The following is a 20,495-nucleotide window of genomic DNA, read 5'->3' as shown; positions in this document are numbered from 1 at the left end:
ACCCATTCATACATCCAGTTTTTTGGAGCCTCGTCACACCTACCATAAAGTTCTCTACACTGAACATACACCAAGGGAGCAGCACTACCGCCTCACTACCGTGCATGTTTAATACCCGTTTAATGGATTTCATCATGAAAATGATATCAAGTATTTATCTCAGCATTCTAAATTTTCAGAAAGCAGGAATATCATGAAGTGAATGGATTCTGTATGGTGATCGCTGTCTCCTCTTAGTGCGGAGGAAGTCAGTTTAAGAAGCGTAGTGATTAACCACTGGGTCGGGGAACGCAACACAAAGCATTTAATGTGCTGCATTAATTTATGATGGGGTTTGACAAAATCTAGTAAATTAAACATTGATTTTAGGAAGAAGTTTAGTTTACGACATTCTACTTTAATTATGAAGTAAACTATGAGAATAAAGTGGAAATGTCGACTTTAATCTCAACATAAACGGCGAGAATAAAGTGGAAATGTCGACTTTAATCTCGACATAAACAGCGAGAATAAAGTGGAAATGTTGACTTTATTCTCGACATATAGATTGTTTTTTTCTTCCCTGTGTCCGTATTTTTTTTTCTTCACCGTGGCCCTAATACAATTCCGTAGGGCTATACCACAAATAGCATTATAAATGCAAGTTGCAGGTTTATTATTTATGCAAATAGCTTAGCTTGAAGCAAGGTCCATATTAATGCAGTTTGCCTAAATGATGGTTCAGTTGGTAAAGATGTCATCACAAAGTTGCACTTGTTTTATTTTATTTTAATTTGGTGAATACTGTGTAATGCACCTGGGCTTAAAGTCTTGAAGTAATAGTGCAACTATCAGTAATAATACTATTATTTATTTTATTGTTATTATTTATTAGTTTAAATATTATGCAGTTTAATGATGATAAATTTGTTTAAAAAGTCACTTTAACGTGTCAGTGGACAGAGATTGTTAACATTAACAGAAAGTGTAGTTGGTTTACAAAAAATATTTACTATTTATTCCTTTTCTAAGACATATTCAGTGCAATACAACTTTTGACAAGCACTTCTGGATATTTTACTAAGTCTAAATGCCTCTTTGTATGGTTGAAAATAGGTTGTCAAAATTATAGTTAAAGTTTTTGCAAAATTTGTTCAATAAAAAAGGTTCTATATTTTGACTGCATCTGTTATACAATGTGATACCTTCTCCATTAGTGCCACCCCCTTGAAAACTATCACTTTATGGGGCAATGCAAACCTGTATTAGTACTTGTGTGCACATTAAAATGTTTTTTTGTACAATGTACAATACTCTTGACAGTGGAATAGGTTATTCTTAGCCAGTAATTGCAGTGGAAAATGTGGTTAACATCCACTCATGCATGGGGAAAAAAATACCGTCGAATACCATGAAACCGGGATAATTTAGAAAAATACCGTGATATAGAATTTTGGTCATACTGCCCACCCCTAATTACACCTATTCTCTCTCTACTTCACTGGCTCCCTGTTCACTATTGAATACAATACACAATCCTGCTCTTAACATTTAAAGCTCCCCCCTACCTCACTGATCTCCTACAGACTTACAGTCCTCTCGCTCACTCAGATCCTCATCTGCAGCTCTACTTTCTGTACCGCACATCAAACTCGGTTCTATGGGAGCTCAAGCGTCTCTCATAGTGCTCCTCAACTCTGGAATTCTCTTCCCTCTCATATACTGTACATCAGTTCGATTCAATAACACATTTTGAAACTACCCTCAAAACATATCTTTTCAAACTGGCATACCAATTGTGAATTTTGCACTATTACTGCCAGTTATCTTCGTGTGTCTTTCTTTTAACAGTGAAATAGTACACTCAATGACAAAAATAAACAATTTTATTGTATACAAATTGGCTTAATAATTTCTGAAAACATTTCACTCATTCCTCTCTCAATCTCTCTCACACACACACACACACACACACGCACACACACAATGTGGTTACTTAAATATACAGTGGAACCTCGGTTCATGACCATAATTCGTTCCAAAACTCTGGTCGTAAACCAATTTGGTCGTGAACCGAAGCAATTTCCCCTATAGGATTGTATGTAAATACAATTAATCCATTCCAGACCATACGAACTGTATGTAAATACATATTTTTTTTAAGTTTTTAAGCACAAATATAGTTAATTAAACCATAGAATGCACAGCGTAATGGTAAACTAAATGTAAAAACATTGAATAACACTGAGAAAACCTTGAACAGCAGAGAAAACTAATACTGCAATAGTTCGCGCTATAGCGCTACCAACCGCTGGCTAAAAACACTTTTTTTTTTTAATGAGTTTTAAGCACAGGGAAAAAAATGAACATTTGAAAAATCCGTAATTTAATAAATCACCAAGAAAAGTAACATTGCAACAATGCACGCTACGAACCGATCGCTGTAAACAGAAGTGAAAACAAAATCAAGCCCAGTGCATTCTTTAACTGCCTTCCTACCTTATGAGTCCAGCCTGCTCTCTCGCGCTGCCTGTGTGTGTGCGCGTCTGTCTCTCTCTCACGCTGCCTGTGTGTGTGTGTGTGTGTCGCGCTCTCTTGCTCTCTGCACAGGAAATGCACAGGGAGAGACTGAACATGTACAAACCGAAAGGGAAACTGGCTTGTTCGTATACCGAGTGTGTGGTCGTGAACAGAGGCAAAAGTTTGGCAAACTTTTTGGTCGTAAACTGATTTGTACGTGTACTGAGACGTTCTTGAACCGAGGTTCCACTGTATACAGGATAGGATCTAAAATCTGTGAAACAGAACTGTCTGCCATAGCTTTTTCCGTGTGTTGCCTCTCTGTAATTTGAGAGTATTCAGTCTGGCAATATGGTGCAGCTTTTAATTTGTGGAAGACAGACACAACTAAAGACATGAGCATAAAATGATGGTTGTCAATTTCAAACTGTGTTTCCTTGATGTGCTCCTTGAGAAAAAACACATCATCTGAACCAATCTCAGCCCAAAACAAACTGATTGATCAAAGATACACTGACAGCTTGCCCTAATGTCGACTGTCGGATAACACGCTCAGCTACTTTGATCACCTTGACTGGACCCTCAGAAGGAATCATCAAACCTCCTTTGTTTTTTTAATGTGGACAAGTGGTAGCTTTGATCATATGATGCCATTACAGCATCTGTTACCAAACTAGCAGGGCACACATCACAGGACAGCTTTCTCAAAATCCCGTCTAAGGGCTACCTCACTGCTTCCTGAGGTGGATTTCTTTGGGAAACTTTCAAAGTTTGAGAAATGTTAACAGCTAACAACAATCTACATAGTTAGTGACTAAATACGTTTAGCCAAAACGTTGTTTGGAGGCTCACTTGAGCACAATAAATGCATAGCTTTGCTAGCTTAGCCTGGCGTAGCTAAAGTTAAGATTATAAAACTGGATTTTCTAATGGCCAAATATAACCAAAACAATTGTTCAGCTTTACCTATGAAATGTAATCCCTGTGATCTGATTTGTAGCGTACAGCGGTTTGTACAATCCCAAGCAGAACAGGCGTGAGGCATCTTTATCCATTACTTCACTCCACAGCAGTGCCACTCGCAATATGGCGGCGACGTTGACGTACGATGCTGCTGGTCATGAGGCGTCTAGTAATTCTATGTCTATGGGAGGGGCAGTTGCCCTCACTGGGTATTTCCTCGGGACTTTAGAGGGTAAGGGAGATGACATTGCTAGCAATAGCGCCCTCTCGTGTCCCGGAGTGGTGCTAAAATCTCAGATGAGCCAAGAAGGTGATTCTCAAATGCTCAATCACAATGGATTTTAATTTGACTCTTTTGACACCAATCAACACAGAGACTTTAATGTAAAGAAAGATATCTGCAACGTGTTCTAAATTAATTGCGAATATAAAATACAAAATTATCATTTACCCCCTTCAAGTTAGTTATTAGTAGATGCACCTCAGCTCCAGCCTTGAGTCAGTGTACACAGGTCTCTCTTGCTATCAGCTTTGCACATCTGGGCAATGCCAATTTCTCCATTCTTCTTTGCAAAACTGCTTAAGCTTTGTTAGATAATCATGATGATTGTGAGTGAACAGCCTTTGTAAAGTCTAGCCATAAATTCTCAAAAGGCTTGAGATCTGGAGACTGTCACTTCAGGACATTCACATTGTTGTTTCGAAGCCATTCCTGTATAGCTTTGGCTTTATGCTTGGTCTCGTTGCCTTGCTGAAAAAGGAATCTTCTCCCAAGGTGCAGGTATCTTGCAGACTCCATCAGGTTTTTCTAAAGGTTTTCTCCATCTTTTGCTGCATTCGTTTTCTTCTACAGCCTGCTGCAGAAAGCATTCTCATAGCCTGATGCTGCCACCACCATGCTTCATGGTTGGGATGGTGTGTTTGTAATAATATGCAGTGTTTAAGCATGACATTTTGGTTTCATCAGAACCTTTTTTGATTTCAGAGTCTTGTGTGCCTTCTGCTGAGATGTCTTGTGCATTATTTTCTAACAGTGGCTATTTCTTTGCCACTCTTCTATAAACCTGTGACTGGTGAAGCACCCAGACACGAGTTGATGTCTGCATAGACTCACCAATCTCTGTGCCACTGTAGCTTGTGACACTTTTATACTGCTTAGAAGTCTTTTAGAACAGTCACTCATATTTTCTGGATGACCTGCTCTAGACTGATTTACAGCCCTCCTGTGAACTAATTATGGGACTTCTTAACCCCATTGGCCGCACCAGTGATGATTTTAGGTGTACTTATGCAATCAGTTTTGTGTTTTATACTTGTAACTAGCTATGTTACCTGGCTTTGCCCGGGAAATTTCATAAGACAGTGGGCATCAGTTATAGTGCTGTCATTTAAACAGGTGTTCAATCAAGAAGGTAAAGGGAATTTGAAAATTATGTGGTAACTGTAATGGGTAGAAACTAATGCAATACAACATGTTGGCAGTGGCTTATGGGTAGTTTGAACTTGCACATCGCAGAGCTCTACCGTTAGTCTAGTTGAAGCCAAGTCCAAATGAACATAAATGATCTGCTGCAGGATTCCATAGTGTTATTTATTTAGGAGGAGGGAGTGAAACCTGCTAAATTCACCAAAGGATGTTTGCTTGTGAAGATCAGTAAACTGTTTGGGTACCAATCTTGATCAAATTCTACAGTACCTCAAGTCATCATACACTTTGGTACGCGCAGAGCCATAGCTGATATCCAGGTGTATAGCAACAGTGGACAATGTAATCTGTCAGTCTTCTCTGATGAAGGCATTCGCCATGTCAATGTGGGCTTGTGTACGCGATGTTCATGTTCTTCCAGCTTTAAACTTTTCTACCCATCCATAAACGTTGGGTCATGCTGTCTTCACTTCCATACTGAGGCAACATCCTTTCGTGAATTTCAATTGGTTTCACTCCCTCTGCCCAAAGAAATCTCACTACTCATTGATCAACAATGGGTGCAACCCTACAAAAGAGTGCAAATGTTCATTTGATCTTGGCTTCAAGTAGACCCACGGCAGATCACTGCACTCTACCCATAAGCCATCACAAATGTGTTGCATTGCGTCAGCTTTAATCCGTTGCAGTTACCAAGTAATTTTCAAATTGCCTTTACTTTTTGTTTTACCCTTGTATTATTATTATCATTATTAGAGGTTTACAATTTTCATTTGTTTATGCCGCGCACTGAAGTACACTATTTCTTTTTCATGAGTTGTATGGGGTCCCTTTTTAAACAACAACATTTATTTCTATAGCACATTTTAATACAAACAATGTAGCTCAAAGTGCTGTACATGAAGAAAGAGAAAAAAAGACAATTAAAATTAGGGAACACTAATTAACATAGAATAAAAGTAAGGTCCGATGGCCAAGGAGGACAGAAAAAACAAACAAAAAAAAAACTCCAGACAGCTGGAGGAAAAATAAAATCAGCAGGGGTTCCTGGCCACGAGATTACCCAGCCCCCTCTAGGCATTCTACCTAACATAAATGACCTCAATCAGTCCTCATTGTATTCAGGGTTCTCATTGAAGAATTTGATGATGATGATGGTCATGTGGACTTCTGGTCTTTACTCCATCAATGTAAGGACATCACGGTGCTATGAAAACCGGAAAAAGAACAGAAGAGAAAGTAGGGGTTAGTATGGATTTTGGAGCCACCATGAATAATAATGATAAATCCTGATACTCTGTATATTCAATTAATTAACTAAGATGAAGCTATGAGAAAGCCATGTTAAAGTAATGAGTTTTCAGCAGTGTTTTAAAGTGCTCCACCATATTAGCCTGGAGAATTCCTGTTGGCAAGCTATTCCAGATTTTAGGTGCATAACAGCAGAAGGCCGCCTCTCCACCTCTTTTAAGTTTAGTTCTTGGAATTCTAAGTAGACACTCATTTGAAGATCTAAGGTTACGATTTGCAATGTAAGGTTTAAGACATTCTGAAATATAAGATGTAGCAGATTATTTAAGGCTTTGTAGACCATAAGCAGGATTTTAAAGTCAATTCTAAATGACACAGGTAACCAGTGTAGTGACATCAAAACTGGAGAGATGTGCTCGGATTTTCTTTTCCTAGTTAAGATTCTAGCAGCTGCATTCTGCACTTGTTGCAATCGATTGATGTCTTTTTTTGGTGGTCCTGAGAGGAGTGCGTTACAGTAATCTAGTCAACTGAAAACAAAAGCGTGAACTAATTTTTCAGCATCTTGCAATGTTATAAGAGGTCTAACTTTTGCTATATTTCTTAAGTGAAAAAATGCTGTCCTAGTAATCTGATTAATATGTGATTTAAAATTCAGGTCAGAGTCAATAGTTACCCCTAAATTCTTTACCTCCATCTTGACTTTTAATTCTGATGCATCAAGTTTACTTCTAATAACCTCATAAGGTTAACTGGGGGCTGGGAGAGGGTCAAACCGGTTCTGGGTGGAGATGCTTGCCTGTGCTGATGGAGGTGTTCTAGCCTTTAACCCCCACCTGCATAGCCGAAACAGGCAGAGTTCTTCATCATTGACGACGATGAGGTATGGGCGTAAAGCTCACTTGGCCTTGAAAGTGAGCGGCACAGCGTGGAGTCGATGTTACTGAACTGAGATTTGCTGTGACGATTTCACATGTCAGGGAGAATTTTTCCAGTAGACGAGCCTTCAGATCCCTCAGGTGCCTCCGTCTGGACAGGAGTCTCTGGATCTAGATGTCGAGAGCCTGGAGTTCTTTGACGACGCGGTTCATCTCACTGTCGGCCATTGTGTGCTTCTGCTTCATGCCCTAGGAAAGAACGAGAGAGAGAGAGAGAGAGAGAGAGAAGTTAGTCTTAAAGTTCACAGGTGTAAATATAAATACAAAGCAGTGCTTGAATTGAATATATGTAAGTGTTGGTACCCTATGTGTTACATTGATGTATTAAGGTGAAAAGTGGGTAGCGGGTAGCAGCAGCTTTGAGTGTCATAACACAATTTCCATGACTTCCCTATTAAAAATTCAAGCACCACAATCTAAGAATGGCGCTCGGCTATTGTGCAATTTAAGCATTGAAATCAAAGTGGGGGTTATTGGTAGTTCTCCTTTGGAGTTGCCGATGCTGTGCGCAGGGGCTGGAGGTTGATGGAGTGGAATAGATAACCACAACGAGAGCCAGTATGCTAGAAACACTGCTAGAACGCAGCGAAGAGTGCCGGTAATTAATTGCGAAAATTGTAATGTACCAGCTTACTTCAAGCAACAATGCAAAATATTTTAGAGAGTGTGGTGGTTTTCCTGTTCAAGGTAAGCAGACGGGGTAGGGGTCCTATTTCAAAACCCATGAATGACAATGTATATTGCTGTTAAGTAGCTTGTGAAAGGACTCATTGAGTTTAAACTAATACTGTCGGTCCAGGGGCTTTTCTAGGCTTTGCAGGTATCGGGGTCTTTGCCCCCTTGTGATTGTCGCAAATGTTTGTGCATGTATATAAAATCGAAGAGCAACATTGGTCCCTTTGGGTTTTCCCACACATTCATATGATGGTGTAACATTAACCAGGGGCTATATTATATATGATGGACAAAAGAAAATTAATCTACATATGGATGAATTTAAACAAATGTGTACAGATACATGTTTACTTTGAAATTAAAGAGCTTTTTTTCTGTTGATCAGTGCCAAAAAAGCCATATTAAATACACTGCAATTTAATTTTGGATAATAATAATAATAATGTGAAAACTTCTAAAGGAAGAATATCTTTGAAAGGCACTGTAGGCTGTTTGGTGAAAAACTTGATGGTGAAAATGGAGATGGATACGTACCCAGTTAAAATTTATTCTTAAGAACATTCTTCAATGAAAGCACTCTAAGAATGGTTACAGTCATAAAGTTGCAAAATAAAAGGGCCTGAACAATAAGTATTTACACGCATACACAAATGTCTATTTTAAATGAACTGAAACTGTTCCATAAATGATGACTCGAAAGTAACAGAAGCCCAACTTTCAGTAGCCGTGTTAGCCACTAGAGGGAGCATTTTCTCTGCACATGCAACATGCTGGAATTTTTGATCTTCATTTATTCTAATGCAGTGCATCAATCCTTATATGAAAATAAAAATAGTTTGAAATATATTACTCTAATTAAACAAAATTTATTCTGAAGTAAAATCAGTGGCTTAGAATTTAAAGAGTGCATTGGATTAAACACATTTGAGAATGTTATGTTGTACATTATTTAGATAAGTATGGCAATTCTTTTTTTCCTAGGACACTAATTATCTGTGCAAATAAATTCACATCTTAGAAATATACATAAAAAAGATGTTCCTCGAAGAAATGAAACACATGTTCTGCCAAGCAGATGCAGTTCTTTGCAGTGAGGTTTCCATTATATATAATTTTTATTTCACTCTAGTCATGGACATTATAGACTCTACAGAAATAGTAAGACCAATGAAAGATGACAAATCTAACTTAGGAACTTAAACAATCCCTACAGTATTTTCAGTGTCCTCCATAATGTTTGGGACAAAGACATTTTTTCCCTCAGTTTACTCCTCTGCTCTTGTTTAAATCATGCATTCTTTCTTTTAATGAAATTCCAAACAGTTGATGTAGGTCATCTTAAGGTTTTATTGATGTCTCCAAGTTTTATTTTTGTTTATCAGCCTCATAATGGCTTCTTTTACTTTCATTGACACAGCTCTCATTCTCAGGTTGAACAATGGCAACTACAGACTCCAAAGGGTAGAAGCAAGCTGAGGTATCTTATGAAGCAATGAAACCCACCTGAGGAATCACAAACACCTGAGACACTAATTGTGCCAAACATTATAGTGCTCTGAAATGGGGGAACCAAGTAGAAAAAGTGTTGTCAGTTTTAAATGCTGTGATCGAAATGTATGCAAATCCCCTCAAATGAAAGTCTGCAATACCCACTTTAATCACGCCTGAATTGTTAAATTTGTAATTTTAAACTGTGGAGCAGAGGGGTAAATCAAAGAAAAATGTGTTTTTGTCCCAACCATTATGGAGGGCACTGTATATCAACAGCACTTCTTTGCTGATTTCATGGAGGTGATCTCTCACATTGGTTACACATAATACACACCCCTAACAAAAGGTAAAAGTTATAATTATTTTGCTGACATTTCATCCAAAGCGACTAATAAATAACATCTACACAGTGCAATGATTCAGAAATGTCCATGTCTGAAACACTGCTAGGTGAATAAACTTGATCAGCGTTACACAAAAATGTTCCAGAGTGAGGAATGAAATGACAATGCTATGGCCACAACACTACTCCACATTCCTTATATTTAACTATTTTTAAGATAAAAAAAATTAAAACTGCACAGTCAGCATGTTTACAGTTGACCAGTTTGTCTTTTATCAGGAAATAAACGTTTGAAAAGCAAAATCACCTTGGCTTGCTGCAGCAGCAGCTCAACAAAACTTCCAGTTGGACAGAAACCTTAAACAAACTTTTATAGAGATAAGAAAAACAAACAAAAGCAAACTGTACCAGCAGGGGATGGGTGCCAGGCTCGTCACACCCTCCTCACTTTAGACTTGCCGAACGTGCCCACACATGTGTACACACACACACACACCTACACCTCTTAGCATTTCATTCAAAGCAGATATACACAAAGCAGTGCATTAAGCATAAGCAGCGTTGGCATTTTAACTTCCACAGCCCGTCTTGAACAAACAAAGCTTTAATTCCCTGCGTGCAATTCTGAGGGAGCTTGAATATCTCTCAAGTGAAAGATTCCAAATGCAGAAACATCAACTGAACACCTGCAAGCAATTTTTAATGGGGAGTTGCGCAGTTTACACAAGTTAAATTATTTTTAGGGTCCTCTTTTATTGCGTAGTTTGGGTGGGATGTGTCAGGAAGAGGTGCCATGAGTAGTGGGTGTTTTTTTTATTCTCTCATGATTTTCCTGTTTGTAATGTTTGATTTATATTGAATTTCATGATTGATAACTTGTTTAAATTCACAAATACTAGATATATGAATGTATATAAAGCAATCACATAGCCACTTAGTTTCCAATTCTGCTTATTCATTTACAGAGTCATACAGTCATATGAAAAAGTTTGGGAACCCCTCTCAGCCTGCATAATAATTGACTCTCCTTTCAACAAAAAAGATAACAGTGGTATGTCCTTCATTTCCTAGGAAGATCTCAGTACTGGGGTGTTTTCCGAACAAAGATTTTTAGTGAAATAGTATTTAGTTGTATGAAATTAAATCAAATGTGAAAAACTGGCTGTGCAAAAATGTGGGTCCCCTTGTAATTTTGCTGATTTGAATGCATGTCACTGCTCAATGCTGATTACTTGCAACACCAAATTGGTTGGATGAGCTCGTCAAGCCTTGAACTTCATAAGCAGGTGTGTCCAATCATGAGATATAAAGGTATTTAAGGTGGTCAATTGCAAGTTGTGCTTCCCTTTGACTCTCCTCTGAAGAGTGACAGCATGGGATCCTCAAAGCAACTCTCAAAAGATCTGAAAACAAAGATTGTTCAGTATCACAGTTTAGGGGAAGGCTACAAAAAGCTATCTCAGAGGTTTAAACTGTCAGTGTCAACTGTAAGGAACGGAATCAGGAAATGGAAGGCCACAGGCACAGTTGCTGTTAAACCCAGCAGGTCTGGCAGGCCAAGACAAATACAGGAGCGGCATATGAGCAGGATTGTGAGAATGGTTATAGACAACCCACAGATCACCTCCAAAGACCTGCAAGAACAGCTTGCTACAGATGGTGTATCTGTACATCGTTCTACAATTCAGCGCAATTTGTACAAAGAACATCTGTATGGCAGGGTGATGAGAAAGAAGCCCTTTCTGCACTCATACCACAAACAGAGTTGCTTGTTGTATGCAAATACTCATTTAGACAAGCCAAATTCATTTTGGAACAAAGTGCTTTGGACTGATGAGACAAAAATGGAGTTATTTGGTCATAACAAAAAGCACTTTGCATGGCAGAAGAAAAACACCTGCTACCTACTGTCAAATTTGGCGGAGGTTCCATCATGCTGTGGGGCTGTGTGGCTAGTTCAGGGACTGGGGCCCTTGTTAAAGTCGAGGGTCAGATGAATTCAACCCAATATCAACAAATTCTTCAAGATAATGTTCAAGCATCAGTCACAAAGTTGAATCTACAAAGGCATTCATGCAGAGGGAGAAGTACAATGTTCTGGAATGGCCGTCACAGTCCCCTGACTTGAATATCATCGAAAATCTATGGGATGATTTGAAGCAGGCTGTCCGTGCTTGGCAGCCATCAAATTTTACTGAACTGGAGAGATTTTGTATGGAAGAATGGTCAGAAATCCCTCCATCCAGAATCCAGACACTCACAGGCTATAGGAGGACAGCGTCTAGAGGCTGTTATATTTGCAAAAGGAGGCTCAACTAAGTATTGATGTCATATCTCTGTTGGGGTGCCCAAATTTATGCACCTGTCTAATTTTGTTGTTATGCATATTGCATATTTTCTGTGAATCCAATAAACTTAATGTCACTGTTGAAATACTACAGTTTCCATAAGGCATGTCATATATTAAAAGGAAGTTGCTAATTTGAAAGCTCAGCCAATGATAAACAAAAATCCAAAGAATTAAGAGGGGTTCCCAAACTTTTTCATATGACTGTAGGTGGCTGAAGCCCATCCTTGCAAAATTAACCCCAAAACAAAAATAGCTCTATATTAAACATCTTAATTTTTCTGTGCAGGGTGAAAACAAAACAAATCATACATAATCACAAATGTATGGGAAAGGCACTATATAAATACATTGTATTATTATAAAAAGCATGTTAAAATTTTTATTTAATTTATTAAAACCAAGGGAATATATAGATGCAGCAGCAGAAACATAAAAGACCAGGATATCAGACTTGCATGACAAATAATACAATCAATCAATAAACAAATAAATATTGTGTAGAAAGAGCAAAGTATTTAGTTTGGCATGTCCGGAGAAAGCATTGAATTGCCTGATAACAGTGCACACCATGATGGAATAAGCCTGTGACTACAGCTTCCAGTGTGTCCAGGCTTTCCTGATAAGTTTGTTACTCTTTTTGAGGTTCAGTTGCTCCCCTACGACACCACAGCGTAGAACACCACACTGGCTACTATAGACTGCAGCTTGCTGCATTGCATGTCCTATGGTGGGTAGACTGGCGACCTGACTGGGATGGAAGGTGAATCCTTGCCCAACTGGGAAACTGTAATGGAAGGACAATGTGAGAGGAGGCGCATCCTGGCCGGGATGGTTATTGATTCCTATTCCATTCGCGATAAAAGAATAATAGAAGGACTGGGGGATTTTGAACAGTTCCTTCCCCAGTATGAACGGGGTTAGTGCTCCTCTGGTTTGCCTCCAGCCTGGAAGTTGCATTTTCGAAGGGCAGTCGCCAGGTGGTGCTGTTGGGAATTTATCTTAATAGATTGGGAGGCTTCTGTATGACCAAGAAGTGTTTGCATTATGTGAGGCTGCTGTCTGGAAGTTAATAGTGTCGAGTCCACTACAACTCCTAAATCCTTCTCATAAAGTTTACTTTCAATTTTTAGACCTCCCACTGTGTATTCAAAACTAACATTTTTACTTCCTTCATTTAATGTTTGCAATTACTGACGTTAAATTTAATCTGCCACGAATCTGCCCAAGCTAGCTGTCCAGGTCCCTCTGTAATGGTTCAATGGATTAAAGTTTATCTGCCAATCCACCTATCTTGGTATCATCTGCAAACTTAACCAACTTGTTACTTGTATTCCTATCCAAATCATTTATTTATATTAAAAATATATATATAATATTTTCCAGTCCTTCAGAATATCCCCAGTGCGGAGTGACTTCCTAAAAATATGTGTCAAGGTTTATATATATATATTTGAGAAACATTAAGAACTCAAGGGCAGAGTGGTGGCTCTGAGGCTAGGGATATGCACTGACAATCAGAAGGTTGCCGATTCGAATCCTGTAAATACCAAAAGAGACTCTGCTCTGTTGGGCCCTTGAGCAAGGCCCTTAACCTGCAATTGCTGAGCGCTTTGAGTAGTGAGAAAAGCGCTATATAAATACAAAGTATTATTAAGGGTAAATACAGTATTATCTGGTCTTGGTGCTTTGTTTGATTTCAGCCTATTTAATCTCAGCAGCACTTCTCCCTCTACAATTTCCAAATCATTCAGAACCTCCTTAGGAATTCCATTTACTGCTGGGAAGTTATCTACTTTGTTATATGTGGAGACCTCAAAAAAATGTAAATTAGGAGTGTCTGCTGTTTCATTGTCTGTATTTTTGGATTCTCCTTTACTATTCCAGATACACTTCACCTCCTCCTTAACTGTTCTTTTACTACTAAAATGTTGAAAGCCTCTTTGGGTCATCTTTCACCTTATCTGCTATATTCCTCTCTAACTGCCTTTAGCATCTCTAAAATCATTTTAATGGTTGCCCTCATGTTCTCATATGCTCTATGATTCACATTAACCCACTGCCGAGTTTTTTTTGTTTTTCCAAATTCCTATGAATTCCAAATTTTGGTATGTACCTGTCCTGCATTACATGCAAAACATTTTAAAACCATCCTTCCAGGTTTGTCTCTGGAGCAAACCTGTGCTTCAATTTCCCTAATGACAAGTCCCCAACTATCACTACCTCTCTCTTTCTGAGAAGTGATTTTGAGGTGATCCGTTGGGGCTCCCCATGCCTGCCTACTACCCCAGAATCTTCAGAGACACCATCCAGATCTGCAAGGACCTTAAAACACTGATATTTCCAATTCTGGGGTTGATGCCCCTGGACAGTGTGCACCCTTTACCATGTGCCTTTTGACCATGACCCACCAATCTCTACTTGTCTGGTCTGGAATCTCCTCCCATGTCACCTTAGGGGTGCACACTATCTCTCTAAAGGACATGTGGGCCAGGTCTGCAAATTCTCTACAACAACGCAGGCCAGCCAACTCATCTTTGATTTCAGCGACCCTAAGCTTGAGGTGCTGGATCAGCTGGTATCCCCAGCCCTTATAGAAGACTGGCCTTCTATCCATCCTCTAAAATGTCCAACATCCAAGAGGACTTGCATTGCACTGGCCTCATTATTAAAATTTGACTTTGGATTACTAAAACAGCTCAACTTATATATATATATATATATATATATATATATATATATATATATATATATCCATCCATCCATTGTCTCCCGCTTATCCGAGGTCGGGTCGCGGGGGCAGCAGCTTGAGCAGAGATGCCCACACTTCCCTCTCCCCAGCCACTTCTTCTAGCTCTTCCGGGAGAATCCCAAGGCGTTCCCAGGCCAGTCGAGAGACATCGTCCCTCCAGCGTGTCCTGGGTCTTCCCCGGGGCCTCCTCCCGGTTAGATGTGCCCGGAACACCTCACCAGGGAGGCGTCCAGGAGGCATCCTGATCAGATGCCCGAGCCAACTCATCTGACTCCTCTCGATTCCACGTCCCAAGAGCCAGCTTCTGTAGCCGAGGATCGGCCCGCCAAGGTCCCCGCCTTCGGCCACCACCCAACTCACACTGCACTCGACCTCCTTGGCCCCTCCCATAGGTGGTGAGCCCATGTGAAGGGGGACCCACGTTGCCTCTTCAGGCTGTGCCCGGCCGAGCCCCATGGGTGCAGGCTCGGCCACCAGGCGCTCGCCATCGAGCCCCACCTCCAGGCCTGGCTCCAGAATGGGGCCCCGGTGACCCGCGTCCGGGCAAGGGAAAACGCCGTCCAAAATTGTTTTTCTTCATAGGAGGTTTGTTTAACCGCTCTTTGTCTCATCCCTCACCTAGGACCAGTTTGCCTTGGGTGGCCCTACCAGGGGCATAAAGCCCCGGACAACAGAGCTCCTAGGATCATTGGGACACGCAAACCCCTCCACCAGGATAAGGTGGCGGTTAAAGGAGGGGATATATATATATATATTATATATATATATATATTAAAATTAAATGATTTCACTTAAATGGTTAAACTAAAGGAAAATTTAAACTAAAACAATTATAGAACTGCTACAGTTATTTTACACCTTCTGACCCCTTAAGCTCCTGTAATATTCTCTCCCTTGACTGCCTACATACATGTACAGACCACATCAGATTTTTCATTAAGAATTGCACTTTTCTTCACAGGCTCAACATGCTGAACAGTATACAATAATGAAAAGAGAAAACTACAACCACAATAGCATAATGCTGAAGTAAACTGTGCTGGTTGAGAGGCAATGGTTAACGTAAGACAACCACACAAACAAAAAAAAAAGGAGTTCTGGAGCTTTAGACAGAGAGAACTGTATTTGTCCCTTGGGAAAAATGTGGCTTTCACAGAAGCACATTAACCTCTGCTGTATAATCTGTTGGCTGAAAGTACACGGTGTTGGTGTGTCAGAGAGAGGATGTGGAGCATTGTTCATAATGGCACTCAGTTTTGTTTTCATTCTCTCCTTCACTACCAACTCCAGGGGGTCCAGAGTGTGGCCTCTAACTGGGCCTTGCTCTTTTAAGTAGCCTGTTCAATCAGTGGTCCTCTCTTGAAGTGATGTTGCCAGCAAAGCACACCACAGCGTAGAAAATTGATCTCGGCATCACAGAGCTGTTGGACGATGTGAAGAACGTCACTACCCACATTAAAGTAGTGCAGTCTCCCAAGAAAAAAGAACTTGCTCTGCTATTTCTTATTTAGTTCCTCTGTGTTATGAGACCAGTCCAACCTGTATATGATATGAGAATATGTAATTAGCAAGAGTTACATTTTTGCCAAGAAAAACACATAAATAAGTGCCAAAAGAAGGTGTTTCATTTGAGGATTTTATGTTTTTTTGTCTCTACAGTTTAAAAATACAACTGTAGAGCAATGAATCCACAAGTGACAGACTATTTTTAATGCATATAGACATTCAAACAGGACCGTATTCATAAATAATATATATGGAAAAAGTGTTTAAAAAGTAAAAATAAAAATATATATTTGTTAATGTATGTCAACCAACGTTGGTTTAAGAAGTAAAAGGATTTCTAATTGCTGGGCTCCTACCTTGCGGCTTCTTTTGGTTAAACGGACTTATGATCTTTATAGGTTTCTTCGTTTTAAATTGTTTGGAGGGCAGTTTTTTTTGGAAATGCTAGCTTTGATATTTTTAGTTTATCTACCCAGCACATTAATATCTCATATTTTCAAATCTGCTTAATCCAGTTCAGTCTCATAGAGTGGACACTGCCTGCAAGGCTGGTAACAGCTCTGGACAAGACAGTAATGCATTATGGAGCCCACTCACACAGTGCCAATTTTGTAACCGGGTTGAAACCCATGCCAACTTGGGGTGAACATGTAAACTTCATATGGACAATAGGTGGGTTAGGGATTTGAACCAAGAATGTTGATTTTGTGAACTGGCAGTCCTACCTACTGAACCACCATCCCACACACCTTATAGTGTTTAAAATTTTACAAATTCAAGGGATGCCTATATGCTCCGTGTAGGTAGTCGCTATGAATTCCTTGGCAAACAGCTAGGAAAATTACCATAAATCATATTAACTGTTAGAATAAGACAGATAGTCAAGAGTGTTGGGGCCAACTTTAGGAAACCCTATATAATTATTAAATAATCAAAAATAAATGTGTGGGAATATGCAAAAACTGACTTCTTCAGACACAAGTCCTATATCAAATGCCCAAGATGGTGGTTCTTCCGGTCATATGGTAACTAAACAGGAAGAGGTGGGTCCAGGTGGACAGACACCAGAAGTGACGTTGGTGGGGGAGAGCTATCAATCTCCCGGTCTGCACGGGGAGGAAAAGAAGCGGAGCGGTGGAGAATGACCATCACCAAAGCACTTAAGGTGTCTCATATAAGCATGCATGTGTCGAAGCTTAGCTTAGGAGCAGCTATAAGCTGCAATCTCAAATAATACAGTAGATAGATATTAAACCAGAAGAAATTAAACATGAAATTTTGATAAATCCTACCATTCTGTTGAGCATTTCTCTATATTTTCACACACCCAAAATTAACATCAGTAAGTCTTTGTAATAATTTTGTGAATTTCCCCTTGGGACTAATACAGTATCTATCTATCTAATACCTATATTATAATTGGCTCACCAATGTAACAAATGCTAATTTTTTTTTTTTGAAAAGCAGAACACTTCATTGTCTGTTTAGCCAATACAGAAACCAGTCCAAGTCTATCAATGTGTAATTTTCTTAGCCATAAATTGAAACCTTGGCTTAGTTTTACTTGACACTAATTAATGTTAAAGAATTACATATAATGTAGTAATTCATGACCGGATGTATGTTATTGTTATTATGACACTATTAAAAAAATGCAGTAGTTTCAGTGGACTCACAAAAGACCTAAGTGAGTGAACTAAAGATCTTCTGTAACTGAGGCGGATATTACCTATTAGGGTTATACCACCATCTGCATAAAGAGAATTACACATTGAACATGGTTACAGAATTGTAATTGATTCCACCTAACAGAATCCGTTTGGCACAATTAACATTTCATACAGCAAAATAATGATTATGGTGCAAGTTTCAGCAGGCTTCCAGTTCATTTACACTTTATTTTGTTTCGCAAATCTGCTTAAAAACAAATTGTTATATCTATGGATAACAATTTAGATAAATTCCAATATTCTATTAATTTTACAGAGTTTGAGGCTTCCAGGTTTCTTCAATGTGGATTTGTCTTGTATACAACAGTTAGTGCATGTGGGCATTCTGAAAGTTAATGAAGAGAATACAGGAACTTTTCACCAAGACAATGCACTTGGAATCCATTCATGAAATACAAAGGATTCAAAACCGGTCTTTCTCAGAGGCATTCCAACGGCTGGTTTAATTAGCATTCACTTATCACTCAGTGATGGACTGGCACCTTGTCCAGGGGTTGTTCCTGCCTTGTGCTTGCTGGGAAAGGCTCCAGCCTCCCTGTAATTCTGCTCAGGATAAGCAGGTTTAAAAAAAGGATGGATGGATGTACTATTTGAATGTATTAATAATTTGGATTAAAAAAAAAAATTTCACATCTTTAATTAGGAATATAAAATATTGTGACATCCCGTCGAATAAAACACCCTAAGGAGCTGCTTGTCCGGGGGAGTCTTTCAAATGCCGACTGGCTTTTTATTGGATATGCTGCAATATAAATGGTGCCCTACCTCCACCCGTTGTCTGGGTCACAGAGACACCTCCAAAATAACAAAAATAATTCGCCTTCATCCTATCTACCCCTTGCCTGCGCTTAACTGTTTGCTCCCTTCTCAACCTGATGCTTTCTTCTTCTTGCTCCAGCAACAACTACCACTTCACTTCTCACCACCCCTCCCATTTTCTCCTCGCACCGTTAATTAACCCTGATCCCCGTCATTCAGCTCTCTCTGTAGAGAGGTGCCCTGAGCCCTTACAAAGTGTGTTCCCCCAAGACCCCATCCCAACACTGCTTCCACTCCCTATAGTCCATGCAGTGGCAAGACATGTCACAGTATGTTTAGGCCTTTACAGGCCTGCTGATAATTACCTTTTTTCAGATGCTTTTAACAGTGTTACCATTTAAATATAGCAAAAGGAAAAAAACAACACAGGTGCCTGTAATTTATGTGCACTGACCTTTTTATTAGAGCAAACAATGCAAAATAAATTACATAAACACACTTCAGTTAATTAAACCATGCATGTGAAGTGGTCTCAATATTTGGAAACAACAGTGACATTCAATGAATGGTTTTTAAAAGGAAGACATGCGGGTTAGGTGGCTTAGCTATGCTAAATTGGCCCTATAGTGTGTTAGCCCTGTCCAGGGATTGTTCCTGCTATGACAGGCTCCTGCTCACCCATGACACTATTCAAGGTAAAAGCAGGTTTGGAAGATGGATGGATATATGTTCACCTGAAAAACAGAATAATTGGCAAATTTGCCCTAACTAAACTGTTAACGCTTTAAAATGCTTTTTGTCTTTTAGGATTTGGAAGCCGTTTCTCCAAACCGAAAGGACCAAGGAACGTCCCCCCTGACTGGGTGTGAGGATTATATAATGCAGAGGCAGCTTTTCCTTCTTTACTGTTTTTTAAGATTATCTACAAACCTTTCTGTTTTGCATTTTTTTAATCGGGCTCGTGCTTTGTTTCCAATTCATCACTAATGGACAACTAGAACGTAACGTCAGTTAATTTCTATACAGCAACACTGAAGAAGATTGCGAACTTGTCGCCTTACTTTATTGACCGGTTTCCACTTTTTCGTTGGGTCTACTCCATAAATTATCTACACCGACTGAGACTTCCTAGTTTAGGCAAAATCTGCACACAGAAGTCCCTGAATGACCACACTGCCACCAAATAGGCTTGCAAATACGTTGGTTTTTTATCCGCCTGCTTAGCTTCCCAGGTTGGAGTTATACTTCTGCGCAGCACGTGCACAGTCATTCATTTATATATAACAGAAAGGCACTTTAAGGATTTTTTTCTCGAACAAAGAATGTTTGATTACTTAATAATGGTTGTAGAAAAATCAATTAATTTTAGTTATTTATTTGCACTGTAAAGTGAGGTTATATAATCACTGCATTACATATGCAGTATATTGATAATGTACTGTAATATTTAATAATGAACGGCACTGTAAAGCATTTCGGTTTTATTTATGTCTGGCAATAAAAAGAGCAAACAACTTTGTTTTTCTTATTTTATGAAGAAGCAATACTGATTAAAGGGAATACTCCGTTTAAGTACTCACCTTGTTTCTTGTGACATTGCATTAAAGTACATTATTTTTAACATTTGTTTTTCTTATTTTATGAAAAAGCAATACTGATTAAAGGGAATACTCCGTTTAAGTACTCACCTTGTTTCTTGTGACATTGCATTAAAGTACATTATTTTTAACATCTACTGATGTTCAAATATAATGAGTAACATGTCTGTCCTTATTTGGTTTATTTCTGTTAAGTTTCTTTCCGTGGTACCGATCA

The 20,495-nt window shown here is 39.2% G+C and overlaps 1 protein-coding gene across 2 annotated transcripts in view; it reads left to right on the top strand.

The window, feature by feature from the left end:
- The window catches only part of LOC114647862 (tyrosine-protein phosphatase non-receptor type 22-like), a 164,416-nt gene extending 144,231 nt beyond the window's left edge, over positions 1-20,185 (top strand). For both annotated transcript variants that reach the window (XM_028796531.2, XM_028796529.2), the window contains one exon: positions 19,488-20,185. In XM_028796531.2, the coding sequence (XP_028652364.2) occupies positions 19,488-19,549 (62 nt within the window). In that variant the 3' untranslated portion in view covers positions 19,550-20,185. The remainder of the gene's footprint in view (positions 1-19,487) is intronic.
- Positions 20,186-20,495: the final 310 nt, after the last annotated feature.

Source organism: Erpetoichthys calabaricus, chromosome 3 (assembly GCF_900747795.2).
Source record: "Erpetoichthys calabaricus chromosome 3, fErpCal1.3, whole genome shotgun sequence".
Taxonomy (NCBI): Eukaryota; Metazoa; Chordata; class Cladistia; order Polypteriformes; family Polypteridae; genus Erpetoichthys; species Erpetoichthys calabaricus.
The sequence above is the reverse complement of the archived record's forward strand: the minus strand, read 5'-3'. Positions and strand labels throughout refer to the sequence as shown.